Below are 24373 nucleotides of genomic sequence, written 5' to 3'. Positions count from 1 at the left end.
CCATAGGGAAATTCGTATTGCGAAGCAGCTCAAAAAATGCAAAACCCTTTCGTCTAGGGAGTTTTTTGTCTTGCGAGGCATTCGTCTTACGGGGCACCACTGTATCTCATCCCGTAGCAATTTATTCCAGCCCTTTTCAAGTCCTTGAAGCAGTTCACATACATTATTCCAGTAATCCACGCAACAACCCGGGAACTGTGGAACTCGCTGCCTATTGATATCCAGGGCAGCTGTCTGCCAGCTCCATCTGGTACGCAGGCTGAGATCTTGCCTGTCCACAGACTGTCTCGCCAGAGTGGTGCATGCTCTGGTTATCTCTCGCTTGGACTCCTGCAATGCGCTCTACGTGGGGCTACCTTTGAAGGTGACCCGGAAACTACAACTAATCCAGAATGCGGCAGCTAGACTGGTGACTGGGAGCGACCGCCGGGACCACATAACACCGGTCATGAAAGACCTACATTGGCTCCCAGTACGTTTCCGAGCACAATTCAAAGTGTTGGTGCTGACCTTTAAAGCCCTAAACAGCCTCGGCCCAGTATACCTGAAGGAGCGTCTCCACTCCCATCGTTCAGCCCGGACACTGAGGTCCAGCTCCGAGGGCCTTCTGGCAGTTCCCTCACTGTGAGAAGCAAAGCTACAGGGAACCAGGCAGAGGGCCTTCTTGGTGCTGGCACCCGTCCTGTGGAACACCCTTCCATCAGATGTCAAAGCGATAAACAACTACCTGACATTCAGAAGACATCTTAAGGCAGCCCTGTTCAGGAAAGTTCTTAATGTGTGACATTTTAGTGTATTTTGGTCTCTGTGGAAGCTGCCCAGAGTGGCTGGGGAAACCCAGACAGATGGGCGGGGTACAAATAAATTATTATTATTATTATTATTATTATTATTATTATTATTATTATTAGGAAGAAATCTTCCCAGCACTTTTTACAACACCTACTAGGAAGATTTCTGCATAGACAAGCCCATGCAGAAATCTTGCACGTTGATGTGTTTTTAGTTTATTGCTGATTTTAATTTAATTTTTTAATGTAGCTGCTTTTAACTGTTTTTATCCGCAGGCAGCTTAGCCAATGGTCAGGGATGATGAAAATTGTTGTCCCAACATCATCTAGACAAGAGAGCCAAGATTGGCAAAGGTTCCAATTGGGAGATTGTGCAAGGTGTGTTAAGCATATCACCTGAGGCAGAAGTGTTGGCTTTTACTATTTCTGCGTCCCAATAGCCCTCAAGGAACCAGAGGTCTGTTTTTCACCCAAGGCACCCACCCCCTTGTTGCATGCAAATCGTGGGTTCATGTTAACAAGAGACATGTTTCTGAGATCCCATTTTTGGAAATGAGGTTTTAGAAGGCAAGCCGCAGGAATCCCTTGCCAGAGTTCCTTGGCTGCGCCCCACAAAACAGCTCTGGAAGTGGTTTAAAGTGCATTTGTGACTCCATGGGCCTCTCGTTGGGAAGGTTCTTCTAACAGCACGAAATAAGCAGCTCTGCTTGCAGCTTAATATTCTTGGTTGCGCTTTGAGCCAATGTTGCTTCTCTTGCCCTGTAAGCAAGAACCAATCATACCTACACTGTCCCCCAAAACACAGGAGGAATAAAAACACCCAGATCCTGAACACAGCTCTTATCTGTTTTTGGGGGACAGGAGGTGGGCGGGTGTGGAGGACTCCCTGGTCCTGAATGGGGTAACTGTGCCCCTGAAGGACCAGGTGCGCGGCCTGGGAGTCATTTTGGACTCACAGCTGTCCATGGAGGCGCAGGTCAATTCTGTGTCCAGGGCAGCTGTCTACTAGCTCCATCTAATACGCAGGCTGGGACCCTACCTGCCCGCAGACTGTCTCGCCAGAGTGGTGCATGCTCTGGTTATCTCTCGCTTGGACTACTGCAATGCGCTCTATGTGGGACTACCTTTGAAGGTGACCCGGAAACTACAACTAATCCAGAATGTGGCAGCTAGACTGGTGACTGGGAGCGGTCGCCAAGACCACATAACACCGGTCTTGAAAGATCTACATTGGCTCCAAGTACATTTCCAAGTGGGACGCGGGTGGCGCTGTAGGCTAAACCACAGAGCCTAGGGTTTGCCGATCAGAAGGTCGGCGGTTCAAATCCCCACGACGGGGTGAGCTCCCCTTGTTCGGTCCCAGCTCCTGCCCACATAGCAGTTTGAAAGCACGTCAGGTGCAAGTAAATAGGTACTGCTCTGACAGGAAGGTAAACGGTGTTTCCATGCGCTGCTCTGGTTCGCCAGAAGCGACTTAATCATGCTGGCCATATGACCCAGAAGCTGTCTGCGGACAAACGCCGGGTGCCTCGGCCTATAGAGCGAGATGAGCAAGCAACCCGAGTCGTCCGCAACTGGACCTAATGGTCAGGGGTACCTTTACCTTTATGTTTCCGAGCACAATTCAAAGTGTTGGTCCTGACCTTTAAAGCCCTAAACGGTCTCAGTCCAGTATACCTGAAGGAGAGTCTCCACCCCCATCGTTCTACCCGGACACTGAGGTCCAGCGCTGAGGGCCTTCCGGCGGTTCCCTCATTGCGAGAAGTGAGGTTACAAGGAACCAGGCAGAGGGCCTTCTCGGTGGTGGCACCCGCCCTGTGGAACGCCCTCCCATCAGATGTCAAAGAGATAAACAACTAGCAGACTTTTAGAAGACATCTGAAGACAGCCCTGTTTAGGGAAGCTTCTAATGTTTAACAGACTAATGTATTTTAATATTTTGTTGGAAGCCGCCCAGAGTGGCTGGGGAAACCCAGCCAGATGGACGGGGTACAAATAATGAATTATTATAATATTATTATTATCGATAAGTCTGTAACCAAATGAAGCAGCAGAGTGCAATGTTCCACTTTAGGTCCAGGCAGGGAAGGTGGAGGCACAGAAATGGACTCCATCAGAAGGTTCTGGTCTCTTCCTTGGGGATTTTTAAGCAGAGGTTGGGTGGCCATCTGTCATGGATGCTTTGGCTGAGATTTCTGCACTGCAGGGGGGTTGGCTGGGATAGATGTAAAGACTATTCTACCTATCCTCCTGCTGCATGTGGAAATCCAGCCTAAGGATAGGAGTAACCATCTTGCAAGAAAATGAAGTGTTTCCCAAAATGCCAGGGTTGCAGGTCTGTGCTTAAAGACAGTGTTCCTTGCGCCCTCTTCTGGTTGAAGAAGGAAATGACAGTTTAAATTGATACAGTGGTACCTTGGTACTCAAACAACTTGGAACCCAAACACTGCAAACCGGGAAGTGTTCCAGTTTGCTAACTTTTTTTCAGAAGCTGAATATGCCCTGTTTTGAGTGCCATACTTCCATTTTGAGTGTTACACTGAGGTCCGTCTGTTTTTGCTATTTATTTTGCATTTTTGTTTTTGCAGCTTTTGTTGTTGTTGCTATGAGGAATTATGAAATATGGAGCAAGCCATGGTGTCCGCGATGAAAGCGTTGCGTTGACTGGGTTTGATTCATTGACAATCATTTCTGATCGAATCCCACAAACCTCTGCAATTTGCTTTCTCTACACCTGACAGGCACGTATAAGCATTCGAAAACACAGACTGGTTGCTTCTCCAGGCATCCTGGGTCATAAAGATAGAAGGTAGCTTTGATGTAGTTTGTTAATAACACTGGTCAACAACAAATTTGTTGTCTGCGTTTTTTCAGCTGATTTAGGACGAATCCGATGCGCTGAATCAAAAAATCACATTGGTTTTGCTCAATCAGGTCAAGTTTTTGAGTTATGGCCACATGTCGTTTTTTTACATTTTTGTTCACATGTACGCTTGTGTGGAGCATCTTAGAAGAAGTTGGTGGGCGTAAAATGCCATGTCGAATAATTGTTTTGATTGGAAATGATTATTTTAATGACAAGAAGTCTTCAGGTTTGATAGTTCTGGGTGATTATGTCGAAAAGGGATCAGTTTGAAGTCATAAAACCTCAAAATCTTCCATAAATTGGTGCTGCAAAGCATAAAGTTGGGGGATCAAAACCCCTGGTTCACTCGACTACACTGAAGGAGAACTATGAAGGGGTGAAGTATGTGCTGGAGAAAATTGGTTATGATCAGCATAAGTGGTTTATTTGTGTTGACCTGAAGTTGGTGAACTTTTTGTTGGGACAACAGTCTAGCTTCACCAAGTACCCATTAGGGACCGTGGTCAGCATTATACGAAGAAGGACTGGTCTGTGCGGGAGGAATTGGTGCCTTGCAGAAAAAGGAACGCCATCAATGACCCTCTGCTGGACAGAGACAGAATACTCTTCCCACCGCTGCACATCAAGCTCGGCTTAATCAAGCAGTTCACCAAGGCTCTGGACAAGGATGGTGACTGCTTCACTTACTTGTGCCAGGCCTTTCCAGGATTGATCATGGAGAAGTTGAAAGCTGGCATCTTTGACGGTCCTCAGATCCGTCAGCTCATCAGAGATCCAGAGTTCGGAAACTCAATGAACGAAGTGGAACTGGAAGCGTGGAAGGCATTTGTTCTGGTAGTTAAGAACTTTCTTGGCAACAATAAGGCCAGAAACTACGCAGAACTTGTCAACAACATGCTGACTGCTTTCAGAAACCTGGGCTGCAACATGAGCGTCAAGATGTACTACCTATTTTCACATATGGACCAGTTTCCTGAGAACCTGGGTTCAATGAGTGACGAGCAGGGGGAGAGATTCCATCAGGACATGAAAGAGATGGAGACCAGGTATCAGGGTCACTGGGACGCAGTCATGATGGCTGACTACTGTTGGACTCTGAAGAGAGACCTCCCTGCCGCTGAGCATTCCAGGAGTTCCAAGAAACGGAAGTTCAAGCCCTGAAGTTTGAAAAATGGTGAAGCAACATGCAATTTACGTGTACTTACCTTTAGCAATGCCCACCATTCAGTTTACAGTAATCGATGTTTCAATCATGTAATCAATATATGTAGTTGGAAAAACATTTTTTTCTCTTAAAAACATTTAGGATATGTGTTGACAAAAATCAGCTGATAATGCCACAAAAATGTAACTGATTTTGTCACAAGATCTGATTTTTTTCAAATCAACATAGCACAAAAACCTGACCTGATGGAAATGGATGCCATTTCCTGATTCAGCAGTGCAAAAATACCCTAAATCAGTTGTAGAAATCTAGACAAAATTCAAAAAGTAAAAAATTGTTGCCCAATGTAATTAGATAGATCTTAAGGGCCAGGAAGAGTGTTCACAAGGAGATAGTAAATACTGCCATCCTTCCTCTCCTGTTTATGACCTCCGGGGTTTTGCTGAATGCATTCCTCTAGTCTTGTTTTATTTACTCTCAGAATGTATGCATGCTCAAATTAGATCTTTGTAGTCTTAACTTTAACTTTGTCCCCACGTGGGGCTTTTTGAAATGCTCAGAGGAAATCTGATTGGTTCTTACGAACACTGTGTAAAAAGTTCTTTTGTGAATAAAACGACCTGGGCCAAGGGGTGGAGAGGATTATTATTGGTACCTCCTCCCAGAGTCTTGCTGGTCAAGTCTTGTGTGTATTCTATTAATCAGAGTCCAATCCTTCCTTGCTTTTGGGATGCAACAGAGACAGACAGTCAGGTTGTGTGTTCACAGAAGTGACCAGAGATAAAGGACCACTTTAAAACTCTTGGGAGGCATAAATGCTTCTGAATACAGTCGCACCTCGGAAGACTAACAGAATCTGTTCCGGAAGTCCGTTTGACTTCCAAACCGTTCAGGAACCAAGGTGCGGCTCCCGATTGGCTGCAGTAAGCTCCTGCAGCCAATCGGAAGCAGTGACGGGCGTTTGGGTTCCAAAGAACGTTTGCAAACCGGAAGACTCACTTCCAGGTTTGCGGCATTTGGGAGCCAAAACGTTCGTCTTGCAAGGCGTTTGACTTCCAAGGCACGACTGTACCAGTTGCTGGCGGCTGTGAGAGCAGAATTCTGGACTGGATGGGCTACTAGCCTGATCCTGCAGGCTCATGTTCTTAAGATAGGGTACTGGATTACTGTCATATAGCGAGGTGGGAGGAAGCATTCATCACCTAAGACAAAAGCCTTTCTAAGCACTCTGAACACCGTCATCTTGAAAATACGTTTAATGTCCAATTGTATACAAAAAATGACAGCATTTTCAAAAAATATCAAATCCTGTATTTAAAGCCTCTTCACTACCATCATACAACAAATTTATCATCTAGAAAGAAAAATAATAATAATACAGCAGCAGGTGATATGGTCTATGCTTCAGAAGTGTGATTGCTTAATAATTCCATATTGTAAACAAATGCAGTTAAATATCCACCCCAGAAGCACAAGCCAAAAAAAACCCAACCCCAAATTTCTCAGCAGTTTTCCCCCCTCAAAAAACAAAACAAAACCCCAACTCACAAAGTACAGATTGATACAAATTCCATTGCATAACAAGCATCAATTGGGCTAGAAATTGCTCACACTCTGGACAGAATGATTAAAAAGGTTTACTACACAGCATCGAACAATTGCCTGGGATGAGAAAGGGTAGTCTCATGACCGGGGGTGGGGTGGGTGGGAGCGGTCCAAGTAACATCAAGGGATAATAAGCAGAGATCGTGAATCCCCAGGAAGGGTGCTTTGTCCATAACCAAGTCTGGCCCATTTTGGATTTTTATTTGTTATTTTTGGAAAAAGTTTCCTGGAGGAGCCAAGCACAAAGATGCAAAATGTATTTTAATTCACAGGACTTCCATCTCCCTTGCATATACTGCTCTGAGTCTTTCCATATATACCCAGAAGAGAAATTTTGATATATATGTATTTTCTCCACATATACACACTGGGAGGGAGCACAGAGAGAAGATACACCATGGTGCACCTGCAGTGGCACAACCGGACACCCTCATCTGCCCCAGCTGCAACAAAACATCTCTCTCCTGTATCGGTCTCTGAAGGTGCACTTTTCCATCGTCTCCTGAGACGGACAGATGCCAATCAGCAATGCATGATCCCTTTTATCCAAATGGTGTCACCAGAGCATCCTTCTCCACAGCCTTCCAGATGTTTAGGCCTGCCAGCTCCCATCAAGGCCCACCCAGGTGACAGGAGTTGGCAGTTCAAAACATCCGACAGGCGCCTGGCTGTGGGAAGGATGAACCAGAGCAATGCATCTGTCGACCGACTCCTATTTAGTTGCTGCTGTGTTTGGGCAGCGTTTCTGAGGGAAGTGAAAAAGGAAGAGAACATGGAAATCCGGACACAGGAATCAGAAACTGCGGCAGATCTCCCAAGGGTGTGTTTGTCGCTGACTGGGGTTTCCGCAACCTGCCTGGCCCTCTGCTCCTGCCGCTTCCTAGCACCCCAGAATTATGCCAAAGTAGTGAATGGTTACGGGTGGTGCCCTGCACAAACTTCCACACAGAATCCAGGCTCTCTCTCGGCATGGCATCTGGGCAGAGGTTTAATAAATCTGCAGAGCCCTGAATTCAGGTTTCATCTTCTTAATTTGGAACAGATGAAGCAGCAGCCGGCCAGCCTTTCTGTCCAAGCTGCTTAGTCCAGTGACTGCAATCCTATACCCACTTACCTGGGAGTAAGTCCCGTCAAGTTCAGTGGGGCCTACTTCTGAGTACACCTGCATGGTGCAGCAGAGCCGCATCTTACGCGGGGTTTAGGTTCCAAAGCCAACACAAAAGGTGAAAACAGTGTATAGCCAAAACCCGCCCCCTTGTCCTGGCTGAGAGATACCACTGTTTGTTTGCACTGGCTGCTGGCCGGGGACAGGACACACACTTTGTGACTCCACCGCCTCCCCAACACTTTTGCATGTGCATGATCAATAGGAACAGAAGGGAGGCTGGACGAGACTTGAAGGCCCTTACAGTTTCTCGTGGGATCTTAGCACCTACTTTTGCAGGAGCTTCAGCCAAGCGGGTTACAGCTGAATTCACAGACGATGTGATGCGCTCTTAGCCAGGTCTACGGTCTCATAGAATCATGGAGTTGGAAGAGACCACAAGGGCCATCGAGTCCAACCCCCTGCCAAGCAGGAAACTCTCTCCTCACCCTCTCCAGGGGCACTACAAATCCTGCAGTCTCTGCAGAAGGACGGCCTCAGGGTGGAGGCACTGAACAGACCTTTGGAAAAGTCTGTCCTATGAGCTTGAGGTTCGGCACGATCACTGGTCTGCTCCAGCCTTGTGAAAAACTCCTTTATCATTCGTTATTTCCAAGAGTTCTTTTTTTTTTAAGAAAAAAAAGCACACAGAAGACATACACGTGGATCATCTTAAGCTGGTCTATGGAAGGTACATTCGCATTTCTCTCCTGCACACCTCAGAAGATCGCACGCTTCGGACCTGGAACAAACCACTCCCGCCCTGTCCAAAACCTGATGGAATGGCAATTACGGTAAACGACTCCCAAGTGCTAAACGGCGATTCTGGGGCCTTTCCACAGGTCAATGCATGCCCACGCTTCATTTTAGCTTTTGCATACTTCGGCAAGTCCCTGTTCAGTGCCAATAATGCATCCCACCCAAACAGGACAACAAATAACTTTGCTGAATGTGCATGCAGGGAGGGGATTTCTAGCACAGAAGCAGCACAGCACACAGACTTCAAAGAGCCATATTAGAACATAAAACCAAAGGTTGCTTCTTTCTTCTTTTTTTTTTGAAAGGTTAGCAGGACTTTTACTTCAGGGTTTATTAGGCTTGGAGTTCTTGACAAAACTGGTGGAGTTGGGGATGGAGAGGGGAATTGTCCCCGGTCACTAACCTCAATTACCACACTGAACAATATCCGATAGTTGCGGGTGTTGCAAAGTCACATATCACCGAGCAAATCACAACAACAATGAATGTGCTAGCCAGGGGGCAAAATGCATTCTCCCCTCCCCACAACCAAGAAAATACTAGGCTCTTAATTTCTGGGAGGGTGCAATATCCCCATCAGAGAAGTGCAACGTGGAAGGAAGGCATGCAGCCAAGGGGAAATAAACGCTTGCCACAAACTTACACAAGCACAGACTGGAAAGGCCCCTCCATTCCACACATGCAGATTTTAAAAATTTTGTTTGTTTAAACTCCCTGTTCCATGTCCACTCCACAGCACAGAATCGTAGAGTCGGAAGGAACCCAAAGGGAAACCTGGTCCTGCCATGATTAACCAGTATTTATTTATTTTTTTGCAGCCGCAAGAGAAGAACATCTCATCTCTACTCTACCCAGCCTTGCGATTCTCAGGGGTGAGACACCGATGAGCCACAGGGTGCCCTCCTGCAGAGCCATTTCCCACAGATGGCTTCTAAATGGCCACTTGCCTATGAATCCTTTGGATGAGCAGACAGAGGTTTGTCAAACAGACAACACAGCTGGTTTTGCAGGCAACTAAACTGTGGGTTTACTGGCAAGGCTGTCCTGTCCTGCAACACTGCTGACGCCAACAGCAACCAGATGAGCGCATGGTGCCATCCCTACAGGGGCTGTCTGAAGGAGAGGTTTACTTGAGCCTAGAGACGAAGTCTGAGAAGCCAGAAGGGAAGGGGAAAGTACACACACAGGCAAGTTAAAACTGCTGCTGCAGCCACTGCCCGGTGTTGGCTATACGCAATTTACTTTGTTGAACCAAGACGGCCTGAGAACAGACTTCAGGAGACACGCCCCACTGCAGAACGACCTTCCTATTTAATCCAATATTAGACTCTGCCATTTGATTTGGGAACAAGACGACAGCACTCAGGTGAAGGTGCAACTGCGCTTTGTGGAGTTCTGATAATAGACACCATCGGTTCCCAAGTGAGGGCAGCGGTTATGCAAGGACCACGGGTTCTGGAGCCACTAAGCAAGAAGAGGATTATTCTGGTCAGATTCCTGCCTCCTCATTACAATAAACATTTTAATTCCATCTGAAGGACAAAAACAACCCAAAAGTTATCACGGCTCATCAGTCAACCCAATGGTAGTTCTAGTCTTAGATTTAATATATGGACCATCTCAGAGGGAAAATCCATTCTCTTAATGAAAACAGTGAAGTCTAATTCGGCTGGCAGACTAGCCCCTCAGAATGATCTATCCGAACTGCCCGAACACCTAAATTGGGCGGTGCAACGATGTTCACAGCTGCCTGGAGGCTAGACATCAAGTGTCAGATCTAAATCTCTGCCAACTATCTCCCAGAACATGGCTAAGATAAATTGAATGTGATGTGGAGAACTGCTTCTTTTCAGTTTGATGAGTGACTCGTAATGTGTCTGGCCTATCTGTCCAAGAATTTCTCCAGAATACACCGAGTTTATTGAATTGACTTGAATAACCTGAACACACAGACACAAGTCCGGCAATGGGTCCAGGCCTTCCATCAAATTCCTGGACTATTCTGGAGCAGTCCTAACTCTCTGGGCAAACATCCGCATATTCCAAGGTGGGGTCCTCACCTCCCAAGCAAGGATCGGGCAGCTGGGGCATGTTTTATCCTAATTCACTGACAAACAAAAAGGTTACTTCAGCATTTGAACAGAGTCCAGCTTACGCAGAGTCCTCCTCCGTGCCTCAGATGAGCAGGCAGAAGGCGAGCGAGCTCTTTTGAGACTCCAAAAGGTTACAGAAAACGAATGTTTAACTTCTCTTGTAAATAGCAGTTGTAGGTGAGGAGACTGCACTTCATCAGCCCGGCACAAGTTCAACGGTAAGGCTGGGAAAAAGATTAGAGAAGGAGAGAGAGGTCAGTCAAATTCTGCAGTTCCAAGATCAAACTACAGAGGGTTTGCTCCAGGAGCCAGACGAAGGGTTGAGGGGTTGACAAATGTGCAACGCCATTAAACGCGCATTTCTCTCAACAGATCTAAATCTATATCTGAGCCTATTGTGTGACTGAGGCAGTTTATTATCTGCATAGGGAAAAGGACAGTGTTAAGACAGGCAGCAGATTCTTTTCTTTTTTAAAAAATGATGCTACCAGGGCTGTTCTTGCAGTGACTACAGAACATGCTATGGGGATAGGATTAGTGTTGCATACGGAAATCACACCCTCTGACCAGCAGAAGCCATGCCTAGAGATTCCCTGTTTTTTAGACCATTGTCACCCACCAATAGGTTTCCCCCCTAAAGCATAAGGGCCCTAAATGTGACTCACTGAAATGGACAGAAGAGGCCATGATCTGCACTTAGCAATGCATCCATGGCTATTTCCCACCCCCAACAGCAGGTTGCTGCCCACTGCTGGCTACAATGGGGATGTTCTCCCTCCCCTGTGGGAGCTGCTAGGATGCCAGCTGCATTGGAAACACAGGTGGGGAGGGGGCTGCTCCATGATTGCAGTCATGGGATTGGTGTCTATCACATGACGGTATATGTTTTGACTCCACAGAGTGGGAAGTGACGGAGACAGGATGTTTGTGTTACTGTGTTCCGTGAAGTGGGACTATTGTTCTTTTACTCTTTGCTGACTGATGCTAGAGAGAGAGGGAGCCATGTTGCAGTGCTCCGTGTGTGTTTATATGTAAGTAGATTAGCCAAAATGCTGAGTTGCTGAGGTCTGCCACGCAAGTTGTGAAGACTCTGCGGATCCCTAAGTGTGCCGATGTCTGTTGGCATCGGTCGCTGAGATGTTCGGGGAGAAGGAAGATTTTGAAGCTCCCGAATGATCGACCAGGAGGGAGAGAACATGCCAGTCGGGCATGTGTCTCTGCCAGGGTCCTACTCGAGTGTAGGACGAGCTCCTGACAGCTGGCAGGATTCGCACAGGCATCCGGTTGGCCACCGCAAGATGATGATGCAGGGCAGAACAAGACACTACGCGCCATAGGGCACTCCAGAAAACACCCCAAGATTCTTTGTGATACGCAGGGATTCCTAAGACAAGCTGCCATGGAAAAGCTTCCCTTAGAAGATCAGGGAGGGAGGGAGGGAGGGAGGGTTACTCTTTTGATGTTTCTGTTCTAACAATTTGCGCTTTTATCTTGTATTTTTATCTTGTGAACCGCCCCCAAGATCTTTTGATGAAGGGACGGTATATCAATCTAATAAATAAATAAAAACCCCAAATAAAAAGAATAAGGAAAAATAAAGCTTATCAAAAGCTGCAATTCAGCAGCTGCCTCTGAAGAGGTTCGCTGGCTCTGATGAAGCACAGCAATTGGGGGAGGACATTTCTGAAGCTGAGCTGCAAACGAAGGGACTGTTAGGAGGAGAAGAAGCAGCTTGCTGTACTCACATGAAGGCCTCCCGGCATGGACGGAGCTCCAGCGGGCGCAGGTGGCACTTGGTAAGGATTTGGCGGCGTTGGGTACAGTCCTGGAGCCGGATAGGACCCTGTGGGCGGGGGAAATGGGGCTGGTGGCGAAGGCCCCCATGGTCCGGGGGGGACGGTGCCCCACGGCACTGTAGGAGCGGCCCCCGGTGCCTGGGTGGGAGTGGAATACGGCCCTGGGGGTGGGTACGGCACACTAGGCGCAGGGTACTGGCCCCCTACGGCGGGCCCCCACCCTCCTCCGGCAGACATGGACCCCCACGGCCCGACGGCGGCAGCAGGGGGCGCAGCCGGCTCTGCTGGGCCCCCGTAGGGCCTGGGGAGTTCTGGGAAGGACATGTTTGGAGGAGGGTACTGGCTGGGTGGGGCAGGGCCTGGGGGCGGGTAAGGGCTGCCAGGAGGGGGGCAAGCCGAGCCAGGAGGCGGGAAGGGGGCAGGAGCTCCAGGGGGGAGGGAAGGGTACATTCCCGTGGGAGGGGGTCCAAAAGGGACGTTGGAGGTGGATGTACTGGGAGGCAGCCCCGACATTGCCGCGGGGGGAGCGCTTGGCGGGTTGTTCCAGGGGTTGGATGTGGGCCAGGCTTGGGGGGGCTGTCCGGGCTGCTGAGCAGGTTTCGTGTTGCCCAAGGAGGCGTTCTTGGCAGGAGACGTGTCCGGGAGAGCATCCGCCAGCTAGGAAAACGAAACACGGGGTGAGACTCCACCACTGTTGCTACTCCACCAGAGGAGCCTACACTTTATCATCATCATCATCACCACCACCATCTCTGGCATCAGCCACATACGAACAACCTCTCATCTCTCTCTAGACTGTTTTGATACCTTCCTTGCTCATCCCACCATCGAAGGACACCAGATTCAAGACATGGGGGAACTCACTGTGCCTTTCCACAGCAAATTCTCTACCGGTGAGTCCTGACCCGACTCTGGGGCAGCCAGCTTCTCGCTGTGACCCACCAAGATTTCAGCACCTCCGCTTTACTGTTCTTTAAAGAAGGTTAAGGCGATCAATGGTCAACTCTGAAGTATCCCAAGTAAAACCACTTCCAAGTTAACATGTGAACTTGCCGGGTTAAGTGTGCCTTTCTCAAATTTCCCCCAGGTAAGCACATCAGCTCAAACACTGTTCGATATTAAGGGGGAAAAACTATTTATACAGCTTGGAGATTTTAACAAACCACTTTTTAAAAGTGTTGAAATATATAAAAAAATTGTCCGGTAGCACCTAAGAGACCAACTAAGTTTGTTCTTGGTATAAGCTTTCATGTGCATGCACACTTCTTCAGATACACTAAAACAGAACTCACCAGACCCTTATATATTGTGGGAGGGCGGGGTTTCTCATTAAACCTTAAAAAGTGTTGTTATAGTAAGACAATTTTACTTAATCCCGTCTCTGTTGATTTGGGGCACTGGGAATTTTGCTGCAAACCCACATAGCTTACTGGTGGGTCACAATTGTACAGGCCATTTCCAGTCCATGGTTGCCTGCCTATTCTCTCCCTCCCTCCATTCCACATTTGTTCCACGCTGACGTCGCCTCTGCCTTGCAATTTATCAAGGTGTCTCCATGGTTTAGGCCCTGCCTTCCCTTCTTCGGAAAAGCTTTCTCTTAAACCTTCTGCCTCCTCTTATCAGGGCTCCAACCACACGCTTGTCAGATGGACAATCTCAAACTCTCCCGCCCAACAACGCAGGTTATAGTCCCAGTGGGCAGAGATTAACCACTAACATTATGTGGGATGGGGGAGGTTAACTGCATTAACAAAGTGAAGCAGCTCAACCGTAACATTCAAGGGTCAGAGGAAAAAGCTATAGCAACTTAATGTGCTTCTTTCCCCATAAAAAATTCAGCTCTTGGGTTTGCACTGGAATACACACCATCATCCGTTCAAACATCGGAATTGGTCTCGATGCAATCACACATTGGTTGCAACAAGGGTGGATAAAAATAATTGATTTTAAAAAATAAAATAAAAAATATGATTTTTTAAAATTTAAATTGGATTTTTAAAATAAAATGCTTTTTTGGGGGAAATCTTTCTAAATATCGTTTTCTATTTAAGTTACATTCTAGTCCAAAGGCTATTCATCAGGAAATAAGGATTTGTTTTAAGTTTTTCATGTGTGCCCAAAACTCAGTTTAAGTTTTTTTAATAAAAAACCCCATTTAACCACATCAGTTAACAAACATGGATGCATGTGCTATAATGTTATTGTTTCTGTTAAATAAATACTTATTTAAATATACAGCAGAAAAGTTGTCCAAATATAAAGTTAACTTATTAAACCTCACAATAATTTCATAATTATCTGTCTATGTATTTCTAATACATAATTACAAATCAGTAATTTTTGATATAAGTGTAAAAACTACTCTGAGAATTTATTCCAAAAATGAAACCTTCATATGGTTGTAAATATTAAGATTATAGCAGCAAGAATGAGTATTTCTGTAAAAAAATGATTTAAATCAAGTCTTACCGACTAGCGATTTAAATCAATTTGATTTAAATCAAATCCCCTGGTTGCAACTTAGAAAGTAGCCAACTTGGAAGACTTACCGAGAAGTCGTCAGCAGCTGACATTTTCCTGTAAAAGAAATAAATGAGATTGGTTTAATGCAGAATTTCAGACTACAGCAGGCATGTAATTTAGATGAAGCGCATTTTGGTGCACAAATGAGAGTTCTTGAACTGCACGTCATTAAGCCTTTGCGTGCTCAGCCACCTTCACCATCAACTAGGTTCCTACAAACCACTACATTCGAACCTTGGTTGCCAAAAAGAATGAGTTCCAGGAGTCCGTTCGACTCCCGGAACCGTTCAAAAACCAAGGCGCGACTTCCAATTGTCTTCAGGAGCTGCAGAAGCCGTGCCGGACGTTTGGCTTCTGGAAATCATTCGAAAACCAGAACACTCACTTCCGGTTTTCGATCTCTCGGCAGCTGAAACGTTTGGCAACTAAGCAGTTTGAGATCCAAGGTACGACTGTATTTGAGAGTCACTGCCCGCAGCCACCATATCAGTGCCATCAGCGTCAGTATTATTATTAATGGGACTTATTAGTCACTTGTTACCAGAGGTACAGTTAAAAACTTAAATACACAATATCATAAAAGGGAAAGAAAGAAGTCACATACAACGTTTGTATAAGTCAAAACCCCACCCAACATTGGTAGCATCTTGTAAAACCACAAATCATCTTTTTGGTTGGACCCGCTAGACGTAGTGATGGCTAGACTTGGCCCTCCAGCTGTTTTGGGACTACAACTCCCATCATCCCTTGTTAACAGGACCAGTGGTCAGGGATGATGGGAACTGTAGTCCCCAAACAGCTGGCAGGCCAAGTTTAGCCATCACTGCACTAGATATATTTCTGCTGGATAAAAAGGTCCCTGTATCACTGTGAATGAAAAGGGCCCCGTGTTAGTGCAAGCGATGAGTTGAAGTGAGCGCTTGCTGCTCATTTGAGTCTTAGGAGACAACATCCCTTTTCCCTAGGATAAAAGATTCTGACTAAGACCCTTGAATAAGGACTGAGTCCCCAGCCAGGAAGAGCATCACAAAAGAAAAATAATGGAACCATCACAATACACACGTCAGAAGAACAAACTCTCCAGGTCAAGGTAGCCGGAGCTACCCATGTTTAGCAAGAAGTTCTGCCTTTAAAGGCAACTGACACAACTGTGTCAGTAAATCTGCTGACGGCACATCAGTTATTGGGTCAGCATTTAACACGGAGCAATACATAATTGAATGCTTGCAATTTGCAACAAACTATTCCCACCCTCAGAACCTTTGCCTGAGCACCTGCCACTGCCATTTACCCCTTTAAATGCTGCACAATAACTTGAGAAAAATCTATCCCATATTTCTTCCCCCGAGGAAGTGTTGAAAACGTACAACAAGCACAATCAAACCATGAGCTAAACAGTTAAGTTTCAACAGTAGAATCAGTAATCACAACAGGCATCCAGAAAGTTCAGCAGATCAGCAGGGAAAACAAGAACAGACAAGAATCCTCCATCCATTCCGCTTCCCTCAAAAGCCTCCCTAGAGATCTGGGTCTTCATCTGGCACCAGCCGGCATATAGCAGTGGGGTCATTTGGCCCTCCCTGGGGAAGGCACGCCAAAGAGGAACAACGGAAGAGGCTAAGGCCTTGGGCCCAGTTGCCAAACCTGAAAACAATGCCTTATATATTATGCTGAACAGAAGATCCAGGAGGGTACATATGGAAGGTAGTTGTTCTTCAGGAACCCTTAATTACAGTGAAGAGCACGAGCAGATGCTCCCCCCAAATTTAGCATACTCCTATTTTCCATGTGATCCACCCATTCTGGTCATCCTAACATAACTGGGGTAATGAGGGATCCAGAGAGGAGTGGCAAACCACCCCACCCCACCCAATGGGAGAACACAGAGGAGCCCCGCTGAATCCCCTGACGCACAGGACGTCCTACAACCCATCCGGACCAATATCAAGTACCCATAATATCAGAGGCAGTCTACCTAGGAATACCACTTGCACGGGAAATGTAGGTAAGGGGGACTGCGGTTGCGCCCAGGTCCTGTTCGTGGGCTTCCCATGGGCATGCAGCTGGCCGCTGTGAGAACAGGATGCCCTTGGTCTGGCGCAGCAGGACTCTTCTTGATCAGGCATAGGCAAACTCTGGCCCTCCAGATGTTTGGGACTACAATTCTCATCATCCCTAGCTAACAGGACCAGTGGTCAGGGATGATGGGTATAGTTCCAAACATCTGGAGGGCCAGAGTTTGCCTGTGCTCTTAATAGGTAAAAAGGTAAAGGACCCCTGGACAGTTACTGTTAGTTTCTGTTTCTCTCACTGAGCAGCTGCTTGCAGTCACAGGACTGTTTACATTCCAGAAAGTCCAGATACTGTTGGATTCTCACGGGAAAGGGAGACGGGATGTGATGTTACTGGTTTCCTGTTCCCTTTGTTCTTTCGTTTCTTTCGTTCAGTTGCTCTCTGCTCTCATAGAGAGGAGATGTGTTTTTCTTTGCTCTCTGTATAGCTTAGTAATAAAGTATAGCAATGTAGCCCATGCCTGCCTCATCCTTCCGTTGTGGACTTTGTTGTTTTAATGCTCTGCTGGGCTGAAAGGAAGATGAGCCATATCAGCTCGGACGACCGGAGCTGAAATTCTAAGAGTTACGTCCTGTCAAAGGCGACTATGGGGTTGTGGCGCTCATCTCGTTTTCAGGCCGAGGGAGCCGGCGTTTGTCCGCAGACAGCTTTCCAGGTCATGCGGCCAGCAGGACTAAACCGCTTCTGGAGCAAAGGAACACCGTGACGGAAACCAGAGTGCATGGAAATGCAGTTTACCTTCCCGCCAGAGCGGTACCTATTTATCTACTTGCGCTGCCGTGCTTTCGAACTGCTAGGTTGGCAGGAGCTGGGACAGGGCAGCGGGAGCTCACTCCGTTGCAGGGATTCAAACTGCTGACCTTCCGATCGACAAGCCCAGGAGGCTCAGTGGTTAAGACCACAGCGCCACCCGTGTCCCTGATGCGCTTAACATCTTAAGTGCAGTAGAGGCACTTGTGCAAGATACAAATATTGGCTGGGACAGATCTCTTGGCAGAAGGCTCCGTTCTTATTCACACTTGCATATGTGTGTGTAACATTTCTTTCTTCTGGATTTGTACGCAATGTTGGTCCTACTCAAAGCAGAGCCACTGCAGCCAGTGGACAAGGCAAACTTAGGTCCATTAATCCCAATGGCTCTAGTCAGACAACAGCAACCCTTAGTTTCCAAGAAGAGAAGCAGGGAAGTAAGAGAAATACTGAATTACTCTAGCAGAGGAGTGTATCCAAGTGTTATTCCTCCCTCCCCATCCTGATCAACACTCGGGCAAAGCCCAAAAATAGAACAGCTTCTCAGCACTAATTGCCGGCTTTGATGACCTCTGTGCTGCCACACCCATGCCATGAATGAGGAAGGGGAATGGAGGAGAGAGGCAAGACCTTTAAGCCAGCTGCTGACTAAGCCTTGGATTGGCACAGCTATGACCAGAATGACAGAGATGCAAAGGTCCTTGGTACTAGCTACGCAGCCGCACCCACCAAGGGAAGCCAGGAATTCTGCAACAGTGAAACTGGATTATAAAACAAGCGCACGCAAGCGACTGAAACTAATTCAGCCTGGCTGCACAACTTCCCCAGCACTTCTGGATACTTTTGTGGTAGGGACATGTTTGTGGCTTGGAGGAAGTGCTCAAATAAGGCAGGGGCAAATGAAATCTGAGAGAACAGCGTTACGATAGCAAGCTAAGCTCTCTGGTTGATCAGACCAGGAAGCAACCCCAACCAAGTTTTGACCTGCTCTGGTTTAATGCTATTCCAAGAATCTTCTTTGCTGATCTGATCCTTTGGTCAGAGCAGGGTGAATCACTGTCTCATATCCTTCAGCCCATAGAGTGTCAAGATAAACTATGGTTTATCATTATGGGATTGAACCTGGACAAGTCTCAGGCTCTCACACGACCTTCCTCCCCTGACCATAAGGGGATCAAAAGCCTTTGCCTCCGTTTTCAATTGGCCACAGTTTAGTGGTACGTCCAACCTTGAAGTTCATTTTAACTATGGTTTACTGAAACAAGTAAGGTTCATAAAGCAAGGATTGAAGTTTGTCTGTTTCAGCAAGACAACCCACAGTTTGCTTGGGTTAGAACAAAATGCTAAACCGTGGTTTGTTAGAAACAGCAGTAAAAGCTTCCGAGGGAGAGAAACGTGATTCTGATGCATTCAAAGGACCAACTAGCCGACCCCCTTCACAACAGCTAATCATACCTACCTATGAACAAACGATAGCGTATCTGGAATCCTGTGTTATTCTTCTTGTCTGCAAATTGTCTAGCTGCTGAAATCTCAGCAGACAACACAGAGCTAAATTGTCTCAATTCCCTCATGGCTTAGCTTAAATTGTTTCATTGTTGGCAACCATTTGGCACCACTTCACTAGAAGCAAAACAGCACTTGTGATCAACAAGTATCTCCAGAGGTGGTGCAGTTTCAGCTTTAAGTGTCTCATTAAACCTTGCCCTACAAAATAATCTTAGGTGGAAGGAATCATCCTAGCAGAATGGAAAACTGTGGTCAGTTATTTACGTAAGAACCATGATGATGGGGAAACCCAGCCAGATGGGCGGGGTATAAATGATAAATTATTATTATTATGTCACAAACCCAAATAAAAAAATAAGGAAATGCACCAACATACTGCATTATTGCTTAAACATACTGAGCCCTAGGGAACGGGAGGGAGGGAAAAACCATCATTTAACTGGAAACGGTTTTTGAATAAGCCATTTCTGGATGTGCCAGAACACCCTACGCCCGAAAAAAACCCTTCAGTAAGTGATAGAAGACACCTGAGGCCCCCACATGATTTGATGTGGAAGGGGGGGAGCATTTTCCATCCGATTTGGTCCTAGAGATGCAGAATGCTGTAGTACGAAAAGCATTACAGAAACAGAGAGGTACTTTAGACGTCTACTGAATGTTGCAGTAGGGATTCACAATCCATACAGTGTACGTTAACACGTACGGCGACAGCTTGCTTTCTAGATTGCCACAGGAGTGCAAAAATTGATCGTGGGTCTCCATGAAGTTTATAAAGCTTGTGTGTTAACAAACAGCAAAGCAAGAGGGCATACCTGATCTTTATACACACAAACACTAAAGGGTGTGCCAGCAGAGAAAGTGTTTGTTCATACATAAAATACAGCTATTCTTTAGGTATTAGAGAGAAGAGTGACATGGAGACCTGTGATGGTATCACAGCTGTAATTCTAGGCGCACTCCTCTGGCAGCAGAACTCACTAGCATTTACTTTCTAGTAAACATGGCTAAATTCCAAGCCCCACAGCTACAGCATCTCATTTACAATTGCCAGCAACACTTTGTATCAGGGTCTTGATGCATGAGAGTGGTTTTGGTTTTTTCCTAGATAGAAACTACCACTACTACTACTACTACTAATTAATTAAATTTATATATTGCCTTTCATCCAAGGATCACAGGATGGTTTACAGTATAAAAACACAAAAATGCATAACAAAATAACAAACTAAGCAGTTTAAAAGGCCAAAGGCCTGGGAAAAGAGGAATGTTAATATTTGGCACCTAAAGATAAGTAATGAAGGTGCGAGGCAAGCCTCACCAGAGAGAGAATTCCACAAGTGGGGAGCCACCATAGAAAAGGCCCCTTTATTGTGTTGCCGCCCTCCAGACCTCTTGTGGAAGGGGCACATGAATAAGGGCCTCAGGTGATGATGATCACAGGGTCTGGGTCAGTTCATATGGGGAAAGGTGGTCCCTCAGGTACAGTAAACCCGCAACTTATGTGGGAGTCATCTTTCGGGGATTGTGCCTAAAGCCAAAATCGTCTATAGTCAAAACATACTGGGTTCAATAGCCGGGGGGGGGGGGGTTTGCCTAAGTCTTTTTTCCGCGAATGCTTTTCCCCTTTTAATTTGTTTTTTGCCAAATTTGTGAAGCTGAATGTGCACAAGTTAAGTCTGCGTAAGTTGTGGGCTTACTGTATTGGGATTTATAGGCCATAAACAGCACTTTGAATTGGGCCCGGAAACTAACTGGCAGCCAGCACAGTCAGGCCAGAAATAAATTTTCTTCAATCTGCTCTCATAACAATGGACAGGCATCCTCATTGCAACTTTGCCAGGCATTCCAAGCACAGGGGCAGGGCTGTGGTTTCTGGCAAATGGTGATATTCAGGAATTCCCACACACCAGTCAGCTGTAGCTTGGGATGCCTCAGGTAATTTCCATGCACCTTTACTTCCTCCCCAGGGGTGCGATCATTGACCTATATTTAGGTCCTCAAGGATTTATCACCAAGGATATGCAGGGCTTCTTCCTTACTCCAATAAGCACCCAGCCGGGTCACTTAGGTTTCCATGGCTTACTTCAGCCTGCACTCATGGATTGATAAACCACTGATGCAGAGCTTAGATTGCTCAAAGGTATTTCCTCCTTAATCCTTCCATAAGGCTGCAAGGTAAAGAAGTATCATGGCTTTCCCCAACTCCCCCCCACCCTTACTACAGGTTAAGGTGATGTACCTGAGGCATATGTACGATGGAGACATGGGGACTACCTGGTCCTCAGCTCAGGACTCTCCCAGCCGCCACTCCCCACTGCATGTCGTTAAAATAACAACATATTCATCCCCTATCGACTCTATTTCCCCAGCACCTGTGTTGGAATCAAGGCTTCCCAAACCTACTGTCTTTAAGAACACGAGCCTTAAGAACAAAAGACCACCCTGCTGGAGGAAGCCTGTTCTCACAGTCTCCAACCAAATACAGTGATACCTTGGGTTAAGAACTTAATTCGTTCTGGAGGGCCATTCTTAACCTGAAGTACCACTTTAGCTAATGGGGCCTTCCACTGCTGCTGTACCATTTCTGATCTCATCCTGAAGCAAAGTTCTTAACCCGAGGTACTATTTCTGGGGTAGCGGAGTCTGTAACCTGAAGCGTCTGTAACCTGAGGTACCACTGTATCTTGTTGGATCAAGCCAGCTGTCCATCTAGTTGTTCTCACAGAGGCTAAACAGGTGCTTACGGAACAACACCTCTCCCCCACTTGCAATTCCAAGCAAATGGTATTCAGTGGCATACTGCCTCCAACACTGGGGTGAGAACATAGCCATTATAGCTAGGAGCCATTGAGAAGGGGCCTCTTACTGCCTCTTGCAGGAATGAGCACTTGTACTTTATTCTTACGCTTCCAATATTCAGCTGCCTCAGGTGTCCTAAAGAGTTTTGATACCATGAAAATGGAAACTTCACACTATCTGCTTTTCCCACACCATGCATAATCTTGTATGCTCCTATCACACACACATTGTCCAACCTTTCTTCTAAACTGAAAAAAGCACCAAATGCAGCAACCTTTCCAATGGGGGTGTGTGGTTTTGCATTGCTCCACCCCCTTGATCTGTCTTTTGTAATGGCTTCAACAAGACTAAATAAAAGGAACTACATATATATGTCCCCTTGATTATTTTGGTTGCCCTTCTCAAAACCTTTTCCAGGACGGTATGTAGCTGTAGCAGTAACACTAATAATAAACGAGAGAGACAACTGACTGGGGAGCAAAACTGACCATGGGTAACCTGAACCCTTGTACTCCAGCTCTACCGCTGAGATCAGGAGTGTTGTTGACCCCCCAAGTTGTTGAGGCTCCCCTGACGGCAACAAAAAGGAGACCCTTCAGTACCATGGGCCCAGTCCTGTGGAACTCCCTGCCAACAGAAATTCAGAGGGAATCTTCCTACCGAAAACATTCCTGTTTAGGCAAGCCTGCCCACGTGCTCAGAAAGCAGAGGCGACTTTAACCTGCTTTCGCATTTTAACTTTTGGTCTGTGTCAAAGTGGGGCTGTGGGTCTTTCACAATTTCTGTATTGGGAAGTTTTTAATGTCTGATGTTTTATTATGTTTTTCTATGTGCAGGAACCACTGGCAGGGTATAAATACTAAATATTATTATTTTTATTCCACTTAATTAGTATATTGTTAAATCCCATGCTAATCGTTTTTATTGTCTATGTGAAGAACTATGCAGAAACTCTGTTTTTAGTATGCTGTTTGCCACAATAAACATTGATGATAATATTAGTATTATTCCACTTAAATAGCATATTGATTGTTAAATCCCATGCTCATCGTTTTTACTGTCTGTGTAAAGAACTATGCCGAAATTCTGGTTTTAGTATGCTGGCTGTTGGCTGTAAGAAACATTGATGTTGGTATTATTCTTATTATTTATTATTCCACTTAAATAGCATATTGATTGTTAAATCCCATGCTCATCGTTTTTATTGTCAGAAATTCTGAATTTAGTATACTGGCTGTTTGCCGTAAGAAACATTGATGATGATGATGATGATGATGATGATGATAATGATACAGTGGTACCTCAGGTTAAGTACTTAATTCGTTCCGGAGGTCCGTCCTTAACCATAATAATAATAATAATAATAATAATACAGTGGTACCTCAGGTTAAGTACTTAATTCGTTCCGGAGGTCCGTCCTTAACCTGACACTGTTCTGAAACTGAAGCACCACTTTAGCTAATGGGGCCTCCCGCTGCTGCGATTTCTGTTCTCATCCTGAAGCAAAGTTCTTAACCTGAAACACTATTTCTGGGTTAGCGGAGTCTGGAACCTGAAGCGTATGTAACCTGAGGTACCACTGTAGTAACATTAATTTTTTGGGAACCGCTTCGAGGTTGCTTTCGGCCCTATGACCAGGCGGGGCGCAGATTTCCTGAAGCAAATAAACAAAGGGACCGGGGAGCCCGAGGGGCGAAGGAAGGCTGGACCTGCCGGGGGCCGCTCTCCGTTCCCACGAGGGCCGCCCCTTCCCCTTCACGAGGCGCGCCCCTCCCCTCCCCACAGCCCCCCCTCGCCTCTGCCGGGCCCCTTCCCCCCCCCCCCATGGCGGGGCCTACCTGGGCGCGCGCGTCGAGGAAGCCCCGCCACAGACGCCGCCGCCGCTTCTCCTCCGCCTCTTCCCTCAATGCCCTTCCTGAAGCAGCCGGAAGCGGAAATGAGCCTCGCTCTGGCTCTCTCTCTCTCTCTCTCTCCGGGCCACCGCTACGCCCTCCTTAGCCAGGCGGAAGCGGAAACGAGCCTCGCTCTCGCGTCGCAAGTGAGGGAAAGGGGGAAGGGCCTGGTCACGTGACGCTGCCCCGCTGCCTTCGCCAGCGAGCAGGCGCGGAGTTGAGCCCCGCCCCCTCCGTCGAAGAAGTCACTCCGAGTCTCTCCCCCGCCCCTCGCAGGGGACACGTGACGGCAGGGGAAAACAGCCCCGCCCTCACCCATGCGCCGGCGCCGCCGGAAGAGGTGGAGTCTCTGTGGTGCCCCCTGCTGGCCGGAGGAGGGAAGTGCACGTATCTCGAGTGGGTCGGGGAGGTTTCGAACTCAGTACCTTGAGTGGTACTTTTTAAGAGCTGCATATATATATATATATATATATATATATATATATATATATATATATGTGTGTGTGTGTGTGTGTGTGTCTATCCAACTCTCTATCTAAAATATAATAGTGTGGTGTGTGTCTATATAATATGTGTGTGTATATCATAGAATGATATACACACACACA

General features: G+C 46.6%; 1 protein-coding gene and 1 long non-coding RNA gene across 2 annotated transcripts; one reads left to right on the top strand and one right to left on the bottom strand.

The window, feature by feature from the left end:
* The first annotated feature begins 3539 nt into the window (after positions 1-3539).
* LOC310712986 lies at positions 3540-8197 on the top strand. The gene is made up of 2 exons (XR_014529063.1): positions 3540-3631; positions 5177-8197. It is a non-coding gene; the product is annotated as an uncharacterized lncRNA (long non-coding RNA).
* On the bottom strand, positions 6064-23899 carry MAPK1IP1L (mitogen-activated protein kinase 1 interacting protein 1 like). The gene is made up of 5 exons (XM_083516073.1): positions 23712-23899; positions 14769-14796; positions 12169-12876; positions 8010-10647; positions 6064-7940 (listed from the first exon to the last, which is right to left on the bottom strand). Exons 2-4 carry the CDS (start codon positions 14790-14792, stop codon positions 10636-10638), a joined length of 744 nt encoding a protein of 247 aa, XP_083372199.1. The 5' UTR covers positions 14793-14796; positions 23712-23899; the 3' UTR covers positions 6064-7940; positions 8010-10635.
* Between the last annotated feature and the right edge of the window lie 474 nt (positions 23900-24373).

Source organism: Podarcis liolepis (genome assembly GCF_965112155.1).
Source record: "Podarcis liolepis genome assembly, chromosome: 1".
Classification (NCBI taxonomy): domain Eukaryota; kingdom Metazoa; phylum Chordata; class Lepidosauria; order Squamata; family Lacertidae; genus Podarcis; species Podarcis liolepis.
This window is presented reverse-complemented; position numbering and strand designations above follow the sequence as displayed.